The sequence below is a fragment of the Oenanthe melanoleuca genome, chromosome 13 (assembly GCF_029582105.1).
Source record: "Oenanthe melanoleuca isolate GR-GAL-2019-014 chromosome 13, OMel1.0, whole genome shotgun sequence".
In the NCBI taxonomy this organism is placed as follows: Eukaryota; Metazoa; Chordata; class Aves; order Passeriformes; family Muscicapidae; genus Oenanthe; species Oenanthe melanoleuca.
Genome location: NC_079347.1, coordinates 2,501,904 through 2,515,853, shown reverse-complemented (window position 1 = coordinate 2,515,853; position 13,950 = coordinate 2,501,904). Strand labels below are relative to the sequence as shown.

At 54.0% G+C, this 13,950-nt stretch overlaps 1 protein-coding gene across 1 annotated transcript in view; it reads left to right on the top strand.

The window, feature by feature from the left end:
* LOC130258913 (protocadherin gamma-A9-like) overlaps positions 1 to 13,724 on the top strand; it is a 96,951-nt gene extending 83,227 nt beyond the window's left edge. The window contains exons 6-7 of the mRNA XM_056502663.1: positions 7,142 to 7,230; positions 11,286 to 13,724. Of these exons, the coding sequence (XP_056358638.1) occupies positions 7,142 to 7,230; positions 11,286 to 11,512 (316 nt within the window). The 3' untranslated portion in view covers positions 11,513 to 13,724. The remainder of the gene's footprint in view (positions 1 to 7,141; positions 7,231 to 11,285) is intronic.
* The last annotated feature ends 226 nt before the right edge of the window (positions 13,725 to 13,950 follow it).

The following is a 13,950-nucleotide window of genomic DNA, read 5'->3' as shown; positions in this document are numbered from 1 at the left end:
GAAACACTGCCCTGATCCCACTTTTAGGAACATTGTGGGGTTTTTGTTCTGCCTTTATCCAGCAGAGCAGCAATCCAGCAGCTCCACAGGCTGGAAGAAAAGGCTCTGCGGTGCTTTGGGAGGCTGGAAAACCTCCCTGCCCCCTACTCACACTTCCTTGCTAACATTTTCAATTGCATCTTTGCAAAGTCATGATCTTAAAGCTGGGCTTCACCCAGGCTCCCTCCAGGCCCCGTAATTGCATTACAGAAGTGGACGGGAATGCGTGGAGCCGAGGGAACGTGGGGGAAGGGCCGGCAGCGTCCTCGGTCAGGGAAGGGAGGACGGGAAATCGCGGCAATTCTGGAGCCGATCCCGGTTTTTTCTTTTTTTTTCGGAGGCTGGGGGAGGGTGGTGGGCTGCAGGATGCTGGCGTGGGAAGCAGGACAGAGGGATGCTCGCCCTGGGCTGTGTCCCCAGGGCTCGGGGCTGTGTCCCCAGGGTTCGGGGCTGTGTCCCCAAGGCTCGGGGCTGTGTCCCCAGGGCTCGGGGCTGTGTCCCCATGGCTCGGTGCTGTGTTCCCAAGGCTCGGGGCTGTGTCCCCAGTGCTCGGGGCTGTGTCCCCAGGGTTCGGGGCTGTGTCCCCAGGGTTCGGGGCTGTGTCCCCAAAGTTCGGGGCTGTGTCCCCAAGGCTCGGGGCTGTGTCCCCATGGCTCGGTGCTGTGTCCCCAAGGCTCGGGCTGTGTCCCCAGGGCTCGGGGCTGTGTCCCCAGGGCTCAGGGCTGTGTCCCCAGGGCTCAGGGCTGTGTCCCCAGGGTTCGGGGCTGTGTCCCCAGGGCTCGGGCTGTGTCCCCAGGGTTTGGGGCTGTGTCCCCAGGGTTCGGGGCTGTGTCCCCATGGCTCGGGGCTGTGTCCCCATGGCTCGGGGCTGTGTCCCCAGGGTTCGGGGCTGTGTCCCCACACGCCTCGAGCACAGAGGAGGCTCAGCACCGGCAGGGATGGATCTGCTCCCTCCCACTTGTCACTTTGCCAGCCTGGGAATGTTCGGGCTGAGATTTTACTGCTGCTGCTGCCTCCGGCTGGAGCCGTGTGTGGGAGGCAGCGAGGGGGATGGGGAGGAAGGAGAAGTGCAGGGGGGCAGCCTGAGGCGAGCAGGGGCCGCTCGGGAATGGGGCTGGAGAAACGGATTTGAAGATAGCCCTGGTACCTGGGGCTGGGTGCTGCCCGGGAAATTGGGAACAGCATCCAGGGCTGGCGTGTAAATGGGGGTGAAAGGAGAAGTAAATCCCAGGCACATCCCCTTGCCCCGAGTGGAGAAGCCGGGACCACGGTCTGGGACAGGTCCTGGCTGGGAGAGGGCGCTGCCAGAAATAGGAGCCAGAAAGCCCCGAATAAGAGAGGAGAGAGGATGCTGAGGGTGTCCCGGGAACATCGCCATCCCGAGCATTGCCCACAGCCCTGCCAGCGCCTCCGAGTGCCGAGGTCCCGTCCTCGGGGCACTGAGCTGCCCTCTCCATCCCCTGGGGCTCCGACAGCGCTGCTCTGGCACGAATAAACTCTCCCAGTTTGTTGTGGCGCTGCCGTGACTCGTGTTTCCAGCTGCAGAGCAAGGAAAACAATTTTTCAGGAATCCATCGGGCGATTGTGCGAATAAATGTTTGCGAGGCCTTTGGCTGCCATAGTGACGAGCTCCATGGCAACCCCGCAAGGAAATGAATAATTCTGTGCTCGAAGCGGAATAATTTTGTGTTGGAAGTGGAAGATGAACAGGGACCTGATGGCTGAGCTTGCTGCAAATTAGCTGATGAGCAAAGCAGCCAAGTGCCCCCCCGGTGTGCGTGCTTGTGGCAGCTCGCGGTAATGGGGCAGGGTTGGGATGCAGATGGATGCAGTGGGCTGCCAGAAAAGCCTTTTGTCTGGTTATTCCATGATTTCCATGTTGAAGGCAGCTCCAGGTCGTGCAGAAGCTGTACCTGGCTCTCCTGACCCAGAACCTGGCCTGTGCTCCGTGTCCACCCCAACTTGAGCCCCTGAAGATGCTGCACCCCTGGCTTTGTCTCAAATGTGGCTTTGATTCCTTCTCTCCACTTCTAGCTACGCTGGAAGCATTCCCAAAAATAAAAGCCAGCTCTTTTCTAAGCTTTGAAGTGTGGAGTAGAACTGAACAGAGAGAGAGAAAAAAAAAAAAAATCTATCTTATGGGGGATGGGTTTTTAGAAAAACACCCGATTGAATCAACAGCATTTGTATTAAAACCAGCGAGTCCTTGGAGTATTTCCATAGGATCCAGCCCTCCCATCCCGGGCAGGCTCCCTGCAGCAGCATCCAAAGCTGGGGACGAGTGGGGAGCAGTGGGAAGGGGGGTTCAGGGGTGTGCCCGCCCCGGGCAGGGAAGGCTGCTCATTGTTGAGTCGGTGATTCACAGCTGTGACTCACAGCCCCATCCTATGGGCGTGGAAGGCAGCCAGGTCTGGCCATCAGCTGTGTGCATTCTCCTCTGTGAGAAGTTATTTTTGGATGTTTTTAGATTACAGCCCTCGGGTTTTTTTTTTTCTGTGCCTCTGAATTCTGGATGATTGCGCTGCAAGTAATTGAGACACTTCAATTTCCTGCTTAGAGAAGTGAGTTCAATACCTTTTTTTTTTTTTTTTTTTTTTTTTTTTTTGCAATGCTAAGGCATTTCTAAAATAGCTTTGCTACGTGGCGTCATGAAGAGCAGGCACACAGCTTTGTGCAAAATTTGGGAACACTGGGTGCAGTAAGGGTGAAAAAAAGGACATAGGGGTGTCAGGTTGAACATGAATCACCAGTGCACCCTCGCTGTGATGGAGCAAGGTTTTACTGGTCAGGTTGTAGCCAGCAGGACAAGAAGTTGCCCTCAGTTCTCCTGTGGCACTCACAGATCCATACCTGGAGCACTGTGCCCAGTTTTGGGCTCCTCACTGTAACAAAAGCAGGACCACATGAGAGCCACGAAGGCAAGGTGGGAAAGGCTGAGAACTCCTTCTGCTTGGAAGTGTGGGACCTAGGAGCACTGCAGGACCCTTAAGGACCTTTCCAACCCTAACCATTGTAGGATTCCATGATTTATGCCCCTCTTGCAGTCTGATTTTGTCATCTCACGGGGAATTAAGGGGGTGTAGGGCTTTGGGTGTGCCCCAGACAATGGGGTAATGGAGGGGCTGGTGAGGCTCATGCCAGGAGTTCATGTGTTCTCCCTCACTAAGACCACAAGGAAGGAAAAGGATCTGAATTGCTGCCCATCCTGAGCTGGTGATGCACAGTTCTCCATCCCTGGGGCACACAGCTCTAAACCAGGAGCTCAAAACAACCTGAGCAAGATCCATGTTTCTAGGGCCGTGCACTGGGAGGGTTGGACTGTGCCACTCAAACCCCTCCCAGGCTGCAGGGATTGCCCAGACCCTTCATCCCTTCCTTTCCAACCCATTCCTGGCCAAGTCTGGTGCCCAGTGGTGCCAGCTCTCCTGTCTGTGCCTTCCCACAGCCCTGGGGCCAAGGGCTATTGGGGTGGGCAGGGAGCTTGGTGGGGTCAGGAGTTGTGGTGCAGGTGAATTTCCTGAGCACAGTGTCAGCCTTTCCTTCTGTGCATTCCCATTTTCATAGGACACGGAGGCTGTGACAGGAGGCAGGAGGAATTTCTGTACAGGGAAGCCTGAAGGAATTGCCTGAGGAGGGAAGAGTTCTTTTGGGAGGTGGAAAATATGATGCTGGCACTGCCACATCAAAAAGGGAGCTGAGCCTGAGCCTCTGATTTCAAAATAGAGTTCAAACCACCGGAATATTACAATTAAAAACAAACAAACAAACAAAAAACAAACAAAAAAACCAAACAAACCCCACACCCAAAATGTATTTGGCACTTTCTTGTGCTTTGCCTTTCCCCATCTCTGGGTGCCACCATCAGCTCCCAGAGCCGGGATCAGCGGCTGGGAGGCTCGGGGATATTTCTGAGCAGCTTTCCCGAAGCCCTGAAAAACCTGGAAACCTCATCTTCCAGCTGGGGGTGGGGCAGGAGCTGCTGGGGTTAACGGGCGGCTGGATGGGTTGTGGTTTGCAATGGTTCCTAAGTCCTTTATCGGATCTAGCCCGGGGCTCTATTCCCAGCCCTGGCTGTGACATTTACAGGTCACTGCTGTCCCACCTTGTCCTGGCGCGGCTCCGAGCGCACCCGCGGGGTCTCGGCAAAGGCGTCGCGCAGGAATCAATCTGGGAGGCGAGCACGCCTCAATTCTGGAGTTTTTTGAAGGCGTGGAGCACGCAGGGCAGGCAGGAGGGCTGGAATACTCGGCAGGTATTTCAGGAGGCTCCGGCAGGGTCGTGCCGGGGCAGCTCCTGCTCCGTTCGTGGTTATTTGCAACCTCTAGAGATTAACTGGTGTGAGAGCAGCGCCCTGCGCCCGGCTGGGGTGGATCAGGCGCGGGATACAGGAGGGGAGGGATGGTCCTGGGCTCCTGGCTCGGGTCCTGCACGTCTTTGGACAAGGTGTTAGAGCCCAGATTTTCTGCAGAGCACCTGGGAGTGTCTGCAGAGCATCCTTACGGTCAGGTATGGTGTTTCAAAGGGAGTTTGGACATATATTCAGGATTCCAGAGTGGTTTGGGTTGGAAATGACCTCACAGACATCTCATTTCCCCTCCCCCCTGCAATGGGCACACATTACACTATCCCAGGCTGCTCCAAGCCCTGTCCAGCCTGGCCTGGGACACTTCCAGGGATCTTTGGACAACTTCTCTGGGCACCCTGTGCACAGGCAAGTGGGGTTATGACCTCCGGTGCTCTAGGGACCACCTTTGTTATCTTCTAATATGAGCAAAGCAGCTAATAGTTGCTAAAAAGCTTTTTTTTGCAGAAGCACGTCAGTCTCAAAAAGCACAGTCACAGACATTAAAGTCCCTGTTAAGTTTCAGTTTGGAGTCTCAAATAGAAACAAAAGCTGTTTCCAGAAGTCCCAGTAAAGGCAATGTTGCTACAGCAGCTCCTATCTCCTTCTCAAGTGTTGACAACGAACAAAAGCAAAAAAAAAAAAGCAATAGCAAAAAAGCAGAGAAGACACTAACTCTCCCCAATACTAACTCTTATATAAAATCTTTTTAACAAGCTGATGCAAACTCAGACTACCACTTCTTAACTTATTACAATTTTAGTTTTTTAACACGCTGAGTTACGTATAAACTACGCATACAGCTTATCTTGTTCTATCTGAAAAATGTAAACAATATTCTTATTGTAACTCTATTATGTCTAAGTGCTATCTACAACTGCAGTCCTAGAGCCTCCACTGAAAACATTAATATGTTTTTCAGCCTTCACTGAAACTCACACTTCTGCTTTAGTATTTAAACTTTTCACTTACTAAAAACACATGTTGAGGTCTGAACAGGGCATCAAGGTCTGAGCAAGGTGTTGGGGTCTGGGCAGGGTGTTGGGGTCTGAGCAGAGTATTAGGATCTGAGCAGGATATTGGGGTCTGGGAAGGGTGTTGGGGTCTGGGAAGGGTGTTGGGGTCTGGCAGAGTTTTTAAACAGTATTTTGGGATCTTAGCAGGGTGTTGGGATCTGGGTGGGGTGTTGTGGTCTGAGCAAGGTGTTGGGGTCTGAGTGGGGTTTTGGGGTCTGGCAAAGTTCTGAGGTCTGAGCAGGGTGTTGAGATCTGAGCAGGGTGTTTGGGTCTGAGCAGGGCATAGGGGTCTGGGCAGAGTATTGGGATCTGAGCAGGATGTTGGGGTCTGGGAAGGGTGTTGGGGTCTGGGAAGGGTGTTGGGGTCTGGCAGAGTTTTGGGGTCTAAACAGTATTTTGGGATCCTAGCAGGATGTTGAGGTCTGAACAGGGTGTTGGGGTCTGAACAGGGCATTGAGGTCTGAGCAGAGTTTTGAGCTCTGAGCAGCACATTTGGGTCTGGCAACTCCTGGGTATAAGGGCTGGGACCACAGTGGTGGAGGAGGCCACCTCTGTGCCTTGTAGCCTGGTGCTTTGATCACTTTCCTGGGAAATGGGGTAAAGTCTCTTCATGGGAAGGGCTTTCCAGCCCCCCATCCTCCCCTGTCTCACTTCAGCAGAGCTCCCTGCTGCAGAAGCAGGGCAGCCTGATCCCAAGGCAGCCAGCACACAGCCGAGGGGTGAATCCTGGCATTCCAGTGGATGGAAAGGGCTGTGGGTGGTCAGAGCAGGCACTGGGAGAGGAGACAGCGGTGATCTGAGCAGGGAGGGCATTCAGGGACAGAGCAGAGGGGACCCCAGGAAGCTGCTGAGGTGCTCAGGAAGTGTGGAGGCTCTGGAGGGGCTCTGGGAGCACAGCCCTGGGCAGTGAGGGGTGGCTGAGCACAGCTGACACCTGGCAGACATGAAAGCAGGGCTTGTTAGCCTGCACACAGAGCGATGATTGTAGCCTTGGCCACAAAACCTCCTCAGCCAGAGCCTGTCTGCATCCCCCGAGCTTTCCCAGGCGGGTCTGTGGTGCTCAGCACCCCCAGGGGAGCCGAGGCAGATGCCCAAGTGCTCCCTGCTCTCCTCTCCCTGCTGCTCCAGCCTCCCCAGCACTGATCTGGGACTCTTTTCAGAGTAAATTCTGTGGTGCCAGGCAGCTGCTCTGTGGTGTTCCCAAATCTCAGCACACCATGGGGTTTTCTCACCCTCCATCACATGAATGAAGCTGCAGAATGGAGATTAAACTGGAAGAGCCTGAGAGGTGCATCCACTCCCAGCCTGCAGAAGGACACAGGACCTGGTCCTACAAGGGTGCATCTGCACCTCTGGGCCTTGAGGACTGCAGGTTTTATGATATTACATTGTAATTTTGGCAGTGGATTACATTATATCCCATGGCAGGGGGCTGGAAATAGATGATCTTCAAGTTCTCTTCTGACCCAAACCATTCTGTGACTCCACACTGGTGTGATTTTGAGGAGATGAGATGCTTGGCTGTAGCCTCTGAATGCAGCAGGAGTGGAAGGTGCTGCTGGAAGCACCACTGAGTCCCCAAGTGCTTTTGTGGTTTTTCTTCAAGGGCCTGGAGAGGGATGGACACCTCTGAAAGGCTCTTGGCTCCTGAGTGCTGTTTAGAAGGATTTAAAGCATTCACTGGTCCAACCCACTCCTCCTGACTGAACTGGAGTAACTTACTGTTTGTTTTCTTTTCCCACAGCTCCCAGAATGGAGAGGAAGCTGGAGCCTGGCCCAACAACCAGTTTGACACGGAGATGCTCCAAGCCATGATCCTGGCTTCAGCCAATGGTTGGTGTCCATCACTCCTGGGAAAACCCTGACTCCTGCTCTGTGGGGCCATCTCAGGGTCATGCTGATAGAGAAGATGCTGTGGGACTGACTTAACTGGGCTAGCTGCAAAAGTTCTGCTTGCACAGATCCAAAAGCTGGTGGAAAAACACTGAGAGGGGTCAGGAAGGATCCTGGAGGTTCCTGTAGGCAGGGACACCTCTTCCACCCAAAGTCTCTTTGCTTTGTACTGAAACACCATCTGGCTGTGCTGTGCTTGTGTTACATGAAAGAGCCAGTCTGGAGATGATGTTTTATCCTCTACTTGGTTCCAGAAAGTCACAGTAAGTTTAACTTGCTGGAAGGTGAGGAGGAAGGAAGGAAGGCTGGAAGTCTGTGTGTGGCTGGAGGCTGGAGCAGGGAAACAGCAAATGCCTGACTCAATATTCCCAAAAAGCCTTGTGTGCAGTCCCTCTGCTGAGCCATGGACTCACCAAGGTTCCCCCCACTGGCAGTTGTATTCAGGAGGGTGGTTTGGGGTCATTTTGGGTTGGTTTGTTCTGGTTTATGGCTGGGCAGGGAGGGATGTTCCCACGCACCCCCAGTCTCCGTGGCTTTGCATGAAACAAGGACAATTCTCACTCTGTGCAGCACTATGGATAAAGAGCCTGATTTTCATAGAGCCTTTATTTATAAATACCTCCAAGTCTTTCTCCCCTTGACTTAAAAATAGAAGCACAGCCATAAAACCCGTGCAAAATGCTTGGGATGTTTCCTTTGAGCTGTCGGGAGGGAAGGAATCTGAGGGAGGAGGAATGGCTTTGGTGTTGCTTTCTTGGAAAGCTGCTGCAGCTGAACTTTGCTGCTCTGCAGACACCAGGAGACAGCTGCCGTGGCTGGGGAGGGGGACCAAGGTCTGGGCCCAGGGAGTTGTTTACACTCAAGAGAAAGAAATAATGTGAAAATGTGTCTTTGCTCTGAAAAACGACCATGGAAAAATAGCCCTTGGGGTTTCATGTGGTTATCATCACCCAGCGTCTCCAGATCCGGTTTCCTTGCTGGTAAATAAAGCTGTTCTTCTGGCTGCTGCTCCAGCAATCCCCAGGATCAGAGCTAAGCGGGTCCCTTCCAGGTTAAGCACTGACTTTCACGGAGCCCCGGGCCCTGCTGCAGCAAATCTGCCCCAATCCCGCAGTCCCAGCAGTCCCAACCTCTCCCACGGCTCCGGGGGGTGATGCAGATCAAATCCCTCCTACAGATCATGGCTTTCCCTTATCCATCCTCTCCAGGCCCTTTCTGTCCTGGATGTGTGGATGGGGACACAGCACAAGGTTTTTTTTCCCCCCAGCACAGTGTTTTCGTGTCTCCCTCACTGTCCCCCGTTTCTCTTCGAGCCAATAGTGTTGATTGGAGCAGGCTTTGATTAGGGGCAGCACTAATTGCCCATTAAGCTTTGTGCTACCCATCCCTGGTGTGATTTCCTGGCCATTTAAATAATCCTTAGCTTTCCCTGTCACCCACTGAGCTGTGTTTGAGCTCTGGGGTGGACACAGTGACACAGGTGATGCCTTGGATGCATCCTTACCCTGGGCCAGGGGTTTTCCTTGGCTTCAGCAGGAGGCAGTGCCAGGCCAAGCCTGCACCATCCAGTCCTTAGAGGATTAAATCCCTTTCCCAATGGTTAAGTTACCATCACAAGTCATCTGGGGTCCTGATTTTCCCCCCAGGGCTGTGACTTTGTTGTAGGGTTCTGTCTCCCTTCCCAGCCACACTTCCTCTGGATCTTTCCACTTTGCAACTGGGAGCAATATGAAAAACCAGTTTTGAGCGATCTGAATGGGCAGAGGCAGCTGCTAGGACAGCCCAAGGAGCACAGATGCTCCAGGACACCAGACACAAGGACAGACATCCTGTCCTTAAAATACTCTGGCTCCCAATGAGAATTTAGAGAGGTGCCACGGGACGGTGGGGGAGCAGACAGAAAGGCAGCCCGGGCAGTCCTTGTCCCCGGGCAGGGACACACAGCTATATTGGGTGCCCTAAAAACCCCTCCAGCAGCTGCACCAACACATGCTGTGGAGCTGCCCCCGGCCTCCCCTCTGCCCACGGGGCAATGGAGCCACTCGCTGGTTATTTTTGCCAAAGCCCAAATTCTTGTTTTCCTCCTCAGGACCGTTTGGGATAATGACAGGCTGCTGGTTGAGGCTGAGCTTGACCTTTGCAGCAACAAGAGCTCCAGTGCTTTGCTTGGCAAGAGCACCTCGGTGCCCATTTATAACCCTCTATTGTTCCTGTTCTCTCTTCTTTTCAGCCTTAATGTCAGTGTTACCTAGAAACAGCCGGGCACCCTTACCCGGGACTGCCTGGCAGGCTGAGAACTTCACCACTGCCTTTTTCTCCTTTTTCTCCCTGGTGGAAGCTGTGCTGAGACTGCAAATTAATTCATGGGGACTTGGGTGCTGCTGACAGCACCCAGCCCCTCACTGCTCAGAGCCCTGGGATGGGCCAGGGCAGCAATTCCCAGGGAGGAGAAGGTGCCCAAGTTCACCCAGCCTCTTGCTGGGCTGGGACAATCCAGAAATAACAATTCTGCCGTGGCTGGGGGCTGTGGTCCACCTGTGAGATGCTCCCTGCACATCTCCAGTCATCCCATCCCATGAGGATCATTTCTAACACCTCCATGGGTGTGGGCTTGAGTTGGTTGCTAATGAAATAAGCTGCTGCTTAGGCGAGTGAGGATTAGCAATAAATATCACTAATTACAGCCACATCTCCCCAGCACTGGGTCCTCCCTGCCCTGCTAAGTCTGGAACCCATTTCATGGGGACTCTGGAGGAAGTCCACCACTCTCCTGTGGTGAATGCTTCCAGAGAGGGAAGTGAAAGGCATTTCCCCACGCTGGGTCGCTGTGTTTGTCCACCCCCACCCCGGTGTTTTTGGCCTCGCTGTGTTTTCCTCCCCTCCCGCTCCAACAGAGCAGCTGCAACTTTTCAAAACTGCAGTTGCTTCATCCTTCCGACCCCTGCAAAGGGAATGTGTACACAGCCATCATTCAGGGCGATGGTGGGATGTGGGCCAGCTTTTTGTCCAGCTTTCTGGCTGGCTTAGCCACCTCCATCTGCTTAGGGAAAAGCAAAGGGAGCACAGAGGCGTGCACAGAGCTGGTCTGCAGTGAGGAGAAGCCCGAGGGGACCCAGCCCAGCACCTCTGCTCATTGTTTTTCTTTGTTCCTACAATCTCTGCCTGTGCAAGGAGGGAGCAGCACCACTGGGCTCTGCCTTGGGTGCCCTTGCTGGGTGTCCCCATCCTCCAGGAGAGCCTGGCCCCAGCCACCAGCAGTTAAAGGCTGAGGCGGGAGCCACTCTCATACAAAGGCTGAGTTTCCACAAACCATTTCTGGGCAGGGCTGTGCGAGGATCCCACCCCGAGCTGCTCACAGGCAGCTGCAGTGGAGCAGACCGAGCTCATGGCAACAGCATCCCCCGAGCCCTGCCATCCATCCCCCCGTGCTCATTTCTCCCCCTGCCTCCGCGCATCCCCCCGTCTCCATCTGCTCTCCAGCATCCAGCAGAGCCCCAGCGCTCCGGGGGGAGCCTGTGCCCCTCCTCGCTCCGTGCTGGAGCTTTGCATAGCGACAGGAATGAATTTGCCTTCCCCTCCCCCTGCTCCCAGATCTGGACCATCAGACACGCTCTGGCATTGATTTCCTTCGTGCTCGGCTTCCTAGAGCCATTTTGTGGTATTGCAGGGGAGGGGATTTCTTTCTCATCTCCTGTGTCCCGCTCCCTGAATAAACCTGGCTGGAGAAAAAAATACCGCGGGCAGGGTTTTAAATGCGGCGGAAAAATAAATAAATATTGGATTTCCTTTAATGCATCACTAATGGTGACTGCACAATATGTTCGTAAAGGGCAGTTTCGGGGGGGGTTCTGTGCCAGGACAGCCCTGTGGGGAGGTGAAGGGTCATGGTTTGGGTTTGACACCCTGTGGGGCTGCTGGGGCTTGGGGTGAGGGTCTCCAGCTGGATTTTAACATCCTGCTCTTCTCTTTCCTCCTTTCCCCGGCGTTCCCCACAGAAGCAGCCGATGGTAACTCGACCCTGGGTGGCGGCAATGGCACGATGGGGCTGAGCGCCCGCTACGGCCCCCAGTTCACCCTGCAGCACGTCCCCGACTACCGGCAGAACGTCTACATCCCGGGCAGCAACGCCACCCTCACCAACGCCGCCGGCAAGCGCGACGCCAAGAACGCCGCCCCCGCCGGAGGCAACAAGAAGAAATCCGGGAAGAAGGAGAAGAAGTAGTGAAGAAGAAAAAGGAGACCTTAGAGCTACAGGGCAGCCGGCTCCAGCACTCCCCCCCAAAACCACAGCCCAGGCCGGAGGACGAATGTGAATTTTTTTTGTGGTGCAAAAGCAGGAAATGCTGCGAATGTATCTCGTCATCATCAGAGCTGAGAGCAGGGGCTCGCTGCTCTCAGGTCTCGTGATGGAAACCAATCCGGAATCTAAAGCGAACGCAAACAAGTGCCCTGTGAATAATGTTTTATACAATCCCTCGGGTATTAGCATATGCAAGGGCGGAAGGTCTTTTGCCGTGTCTTTGGATCCGATTTGCTCCCAGCTAGTCCGAGGAAAGGCACAAGGCTTGTGCTCGGCTTTGCCCACTGTAAATAACTTTAATGTGGATCTTTTAATTTATAGCCCTTCAGCTATTTTTTGGAAAGGAAAAGGAAGTTCTTAGCTTATAGCCCACGCTCCAGTTCTTTGCTCTTAAATTTTCCATTCGTAAAATTCACCCCCAGTCAATGATAGCGATGGATTTTGGAATTTGGAAGTGGGTAGGGAGTGCTTCAGTTCCTGCTTACCTGTCATCTGGAAAAAAAAATTGTTTATATTGCATGAGTCAAAGGGAATATGGCAAAGCTGCATCCTAAACATTTTTTTTTGTTGTTTATTTGTTTTTTTAAAGTGTAACCACTAATGGCCTGAAATAAGATAAGGAAAAAGCCCTCCTGCTGTGTGAGAGGCAGGGAATTCCACGAGGAGCACGCCGAGGTGTGCGGCAGCTGCCCCGGCGGTTCTAGGGGTCTCCGAAGAGCAGACACATCTCAAACCTTCTTTTGCAGTAAATATTTATATGTACAGTCGATGTTCTTATGGAATTAAGGCTAAAAGAGCCTCGCTCCCCCCAGCGGCCAGGCCTGGCCGGGTCCCCCTCGCCCAGGGGGACACGGGGACGGCTCTCCACTGTCTGCACACGGTGTCTGCATGCACGTCCCTCACCTCACACCTGCACTAGCGCAGTAGCTCCACGGACCCGCACAAACCCTCGCATGCCCACGGCCAACGCGCCGGCAGCGCCCGAGCTTGGTGCCGGGGCTGCCCTGGGGAAGGGGTGGGAGGGGGTGGGACGGCTCAGGCGGGCTGGGGGAAACTCATTATTGCTTCTAGTTTGGGCCCCAAAGGCTGTTTGGGGTGGTGGGGCGGCTCTACAAGGCGGCTCTCGGGGTGGGATGCGCGGGGCTGCCGGTGGGTGCATGGCTTTGGGGTGGAGGTGGTGAGTGAGTAAGTGATGGCTGTTTCGGTGGCGTTTGGGGACCAGATCCGGTCAAGGGAGCCAAGAGCGGGGGGTGGCGCTGCAAAATGGGGGCAGTAATTGGGGGAGTGTCGCATGAGACCCTGCGGGGCCAGCCCGGAGGAGGGGATGATCCCGCTGGCTTTGGGCTTTGCACCCTGCGAGGAGAATTGGAGCGTGAGGATTAGAGTTTCTCCATGTGCCCATCACCAAAGCACCAGGCCAGCTTCCCATAGCAAAGCAGCTCTGAGCCCCCGGGGAGGCAGATGGGGGCTTTGTGTAGCCGGAGCCAGGAGAGGAGCTCTGGGGTGCCCAGGAAGGGGCCACACCGAGTTTCCCAGGGGGGTGTGTGTTGTTTTTTTTTTTCCTTTTCTAATCACTAACACGTAACTCACCCGAGCAGATCCAGCCCTTTCAGCCAGGCTCTCCCCACCCCTGCCCCCTCCCCAACCCCAGGGCAGCAGGAGCATCCTCCGTGCTCCATCCGGATCCTGCCACCTCCGGCGCTGGCTGCACTGGGAGCGGGTCCCACCCTGTCCCCTGCAGCTGCCACCTGCCCCTCCTCTAGAAATGCTGTAGCTGAATCGTAGTCTTTATATTTTTCTTTTTAATCTGCAATCTGAGGTAGCGTAGTGAGTGTCGTGTATTTAGTGGCGTGTTATTTTTAATCGCGGTAACTAACTTGTGGACATCAGTATTTTCAATTTTCGCTGTATCTTCTTTCCATGTGGTCTGTGCTCCGAGTGTACGTGAAATGAAACACGTTTGCCCTTTCAATGTGTCTAATATTGAATTATACTTATATATTATATATATGCTTATATCCTTCTTATACCCATATAGACCAACGTCGATGTGTTACACGCAAGTTTTATACTCTAATATTTATATTGCTTTTTTTCTTTGGGAAAAAAAAATAATAAAATGGTTTCTTCTGAACGGATCGTATTTATTCTGATGGGAAAAGGGAGGCACAGGTGGGGTGCTGCTGACAGGGGGTGCTCCAGCTGTGGGGATGCTCTGGTGGCACCCCCATCCTCTGGTCCACCTCTGAGTGGAGGGTGACACGGCTGTGGATCACGACTGAGGGCGTGATGGGGTCGGTAGCTACAGCCCCGAGAGGATCCAGCTGCCCCTCTCCATCACTGGCAGGGATCTGGTCACT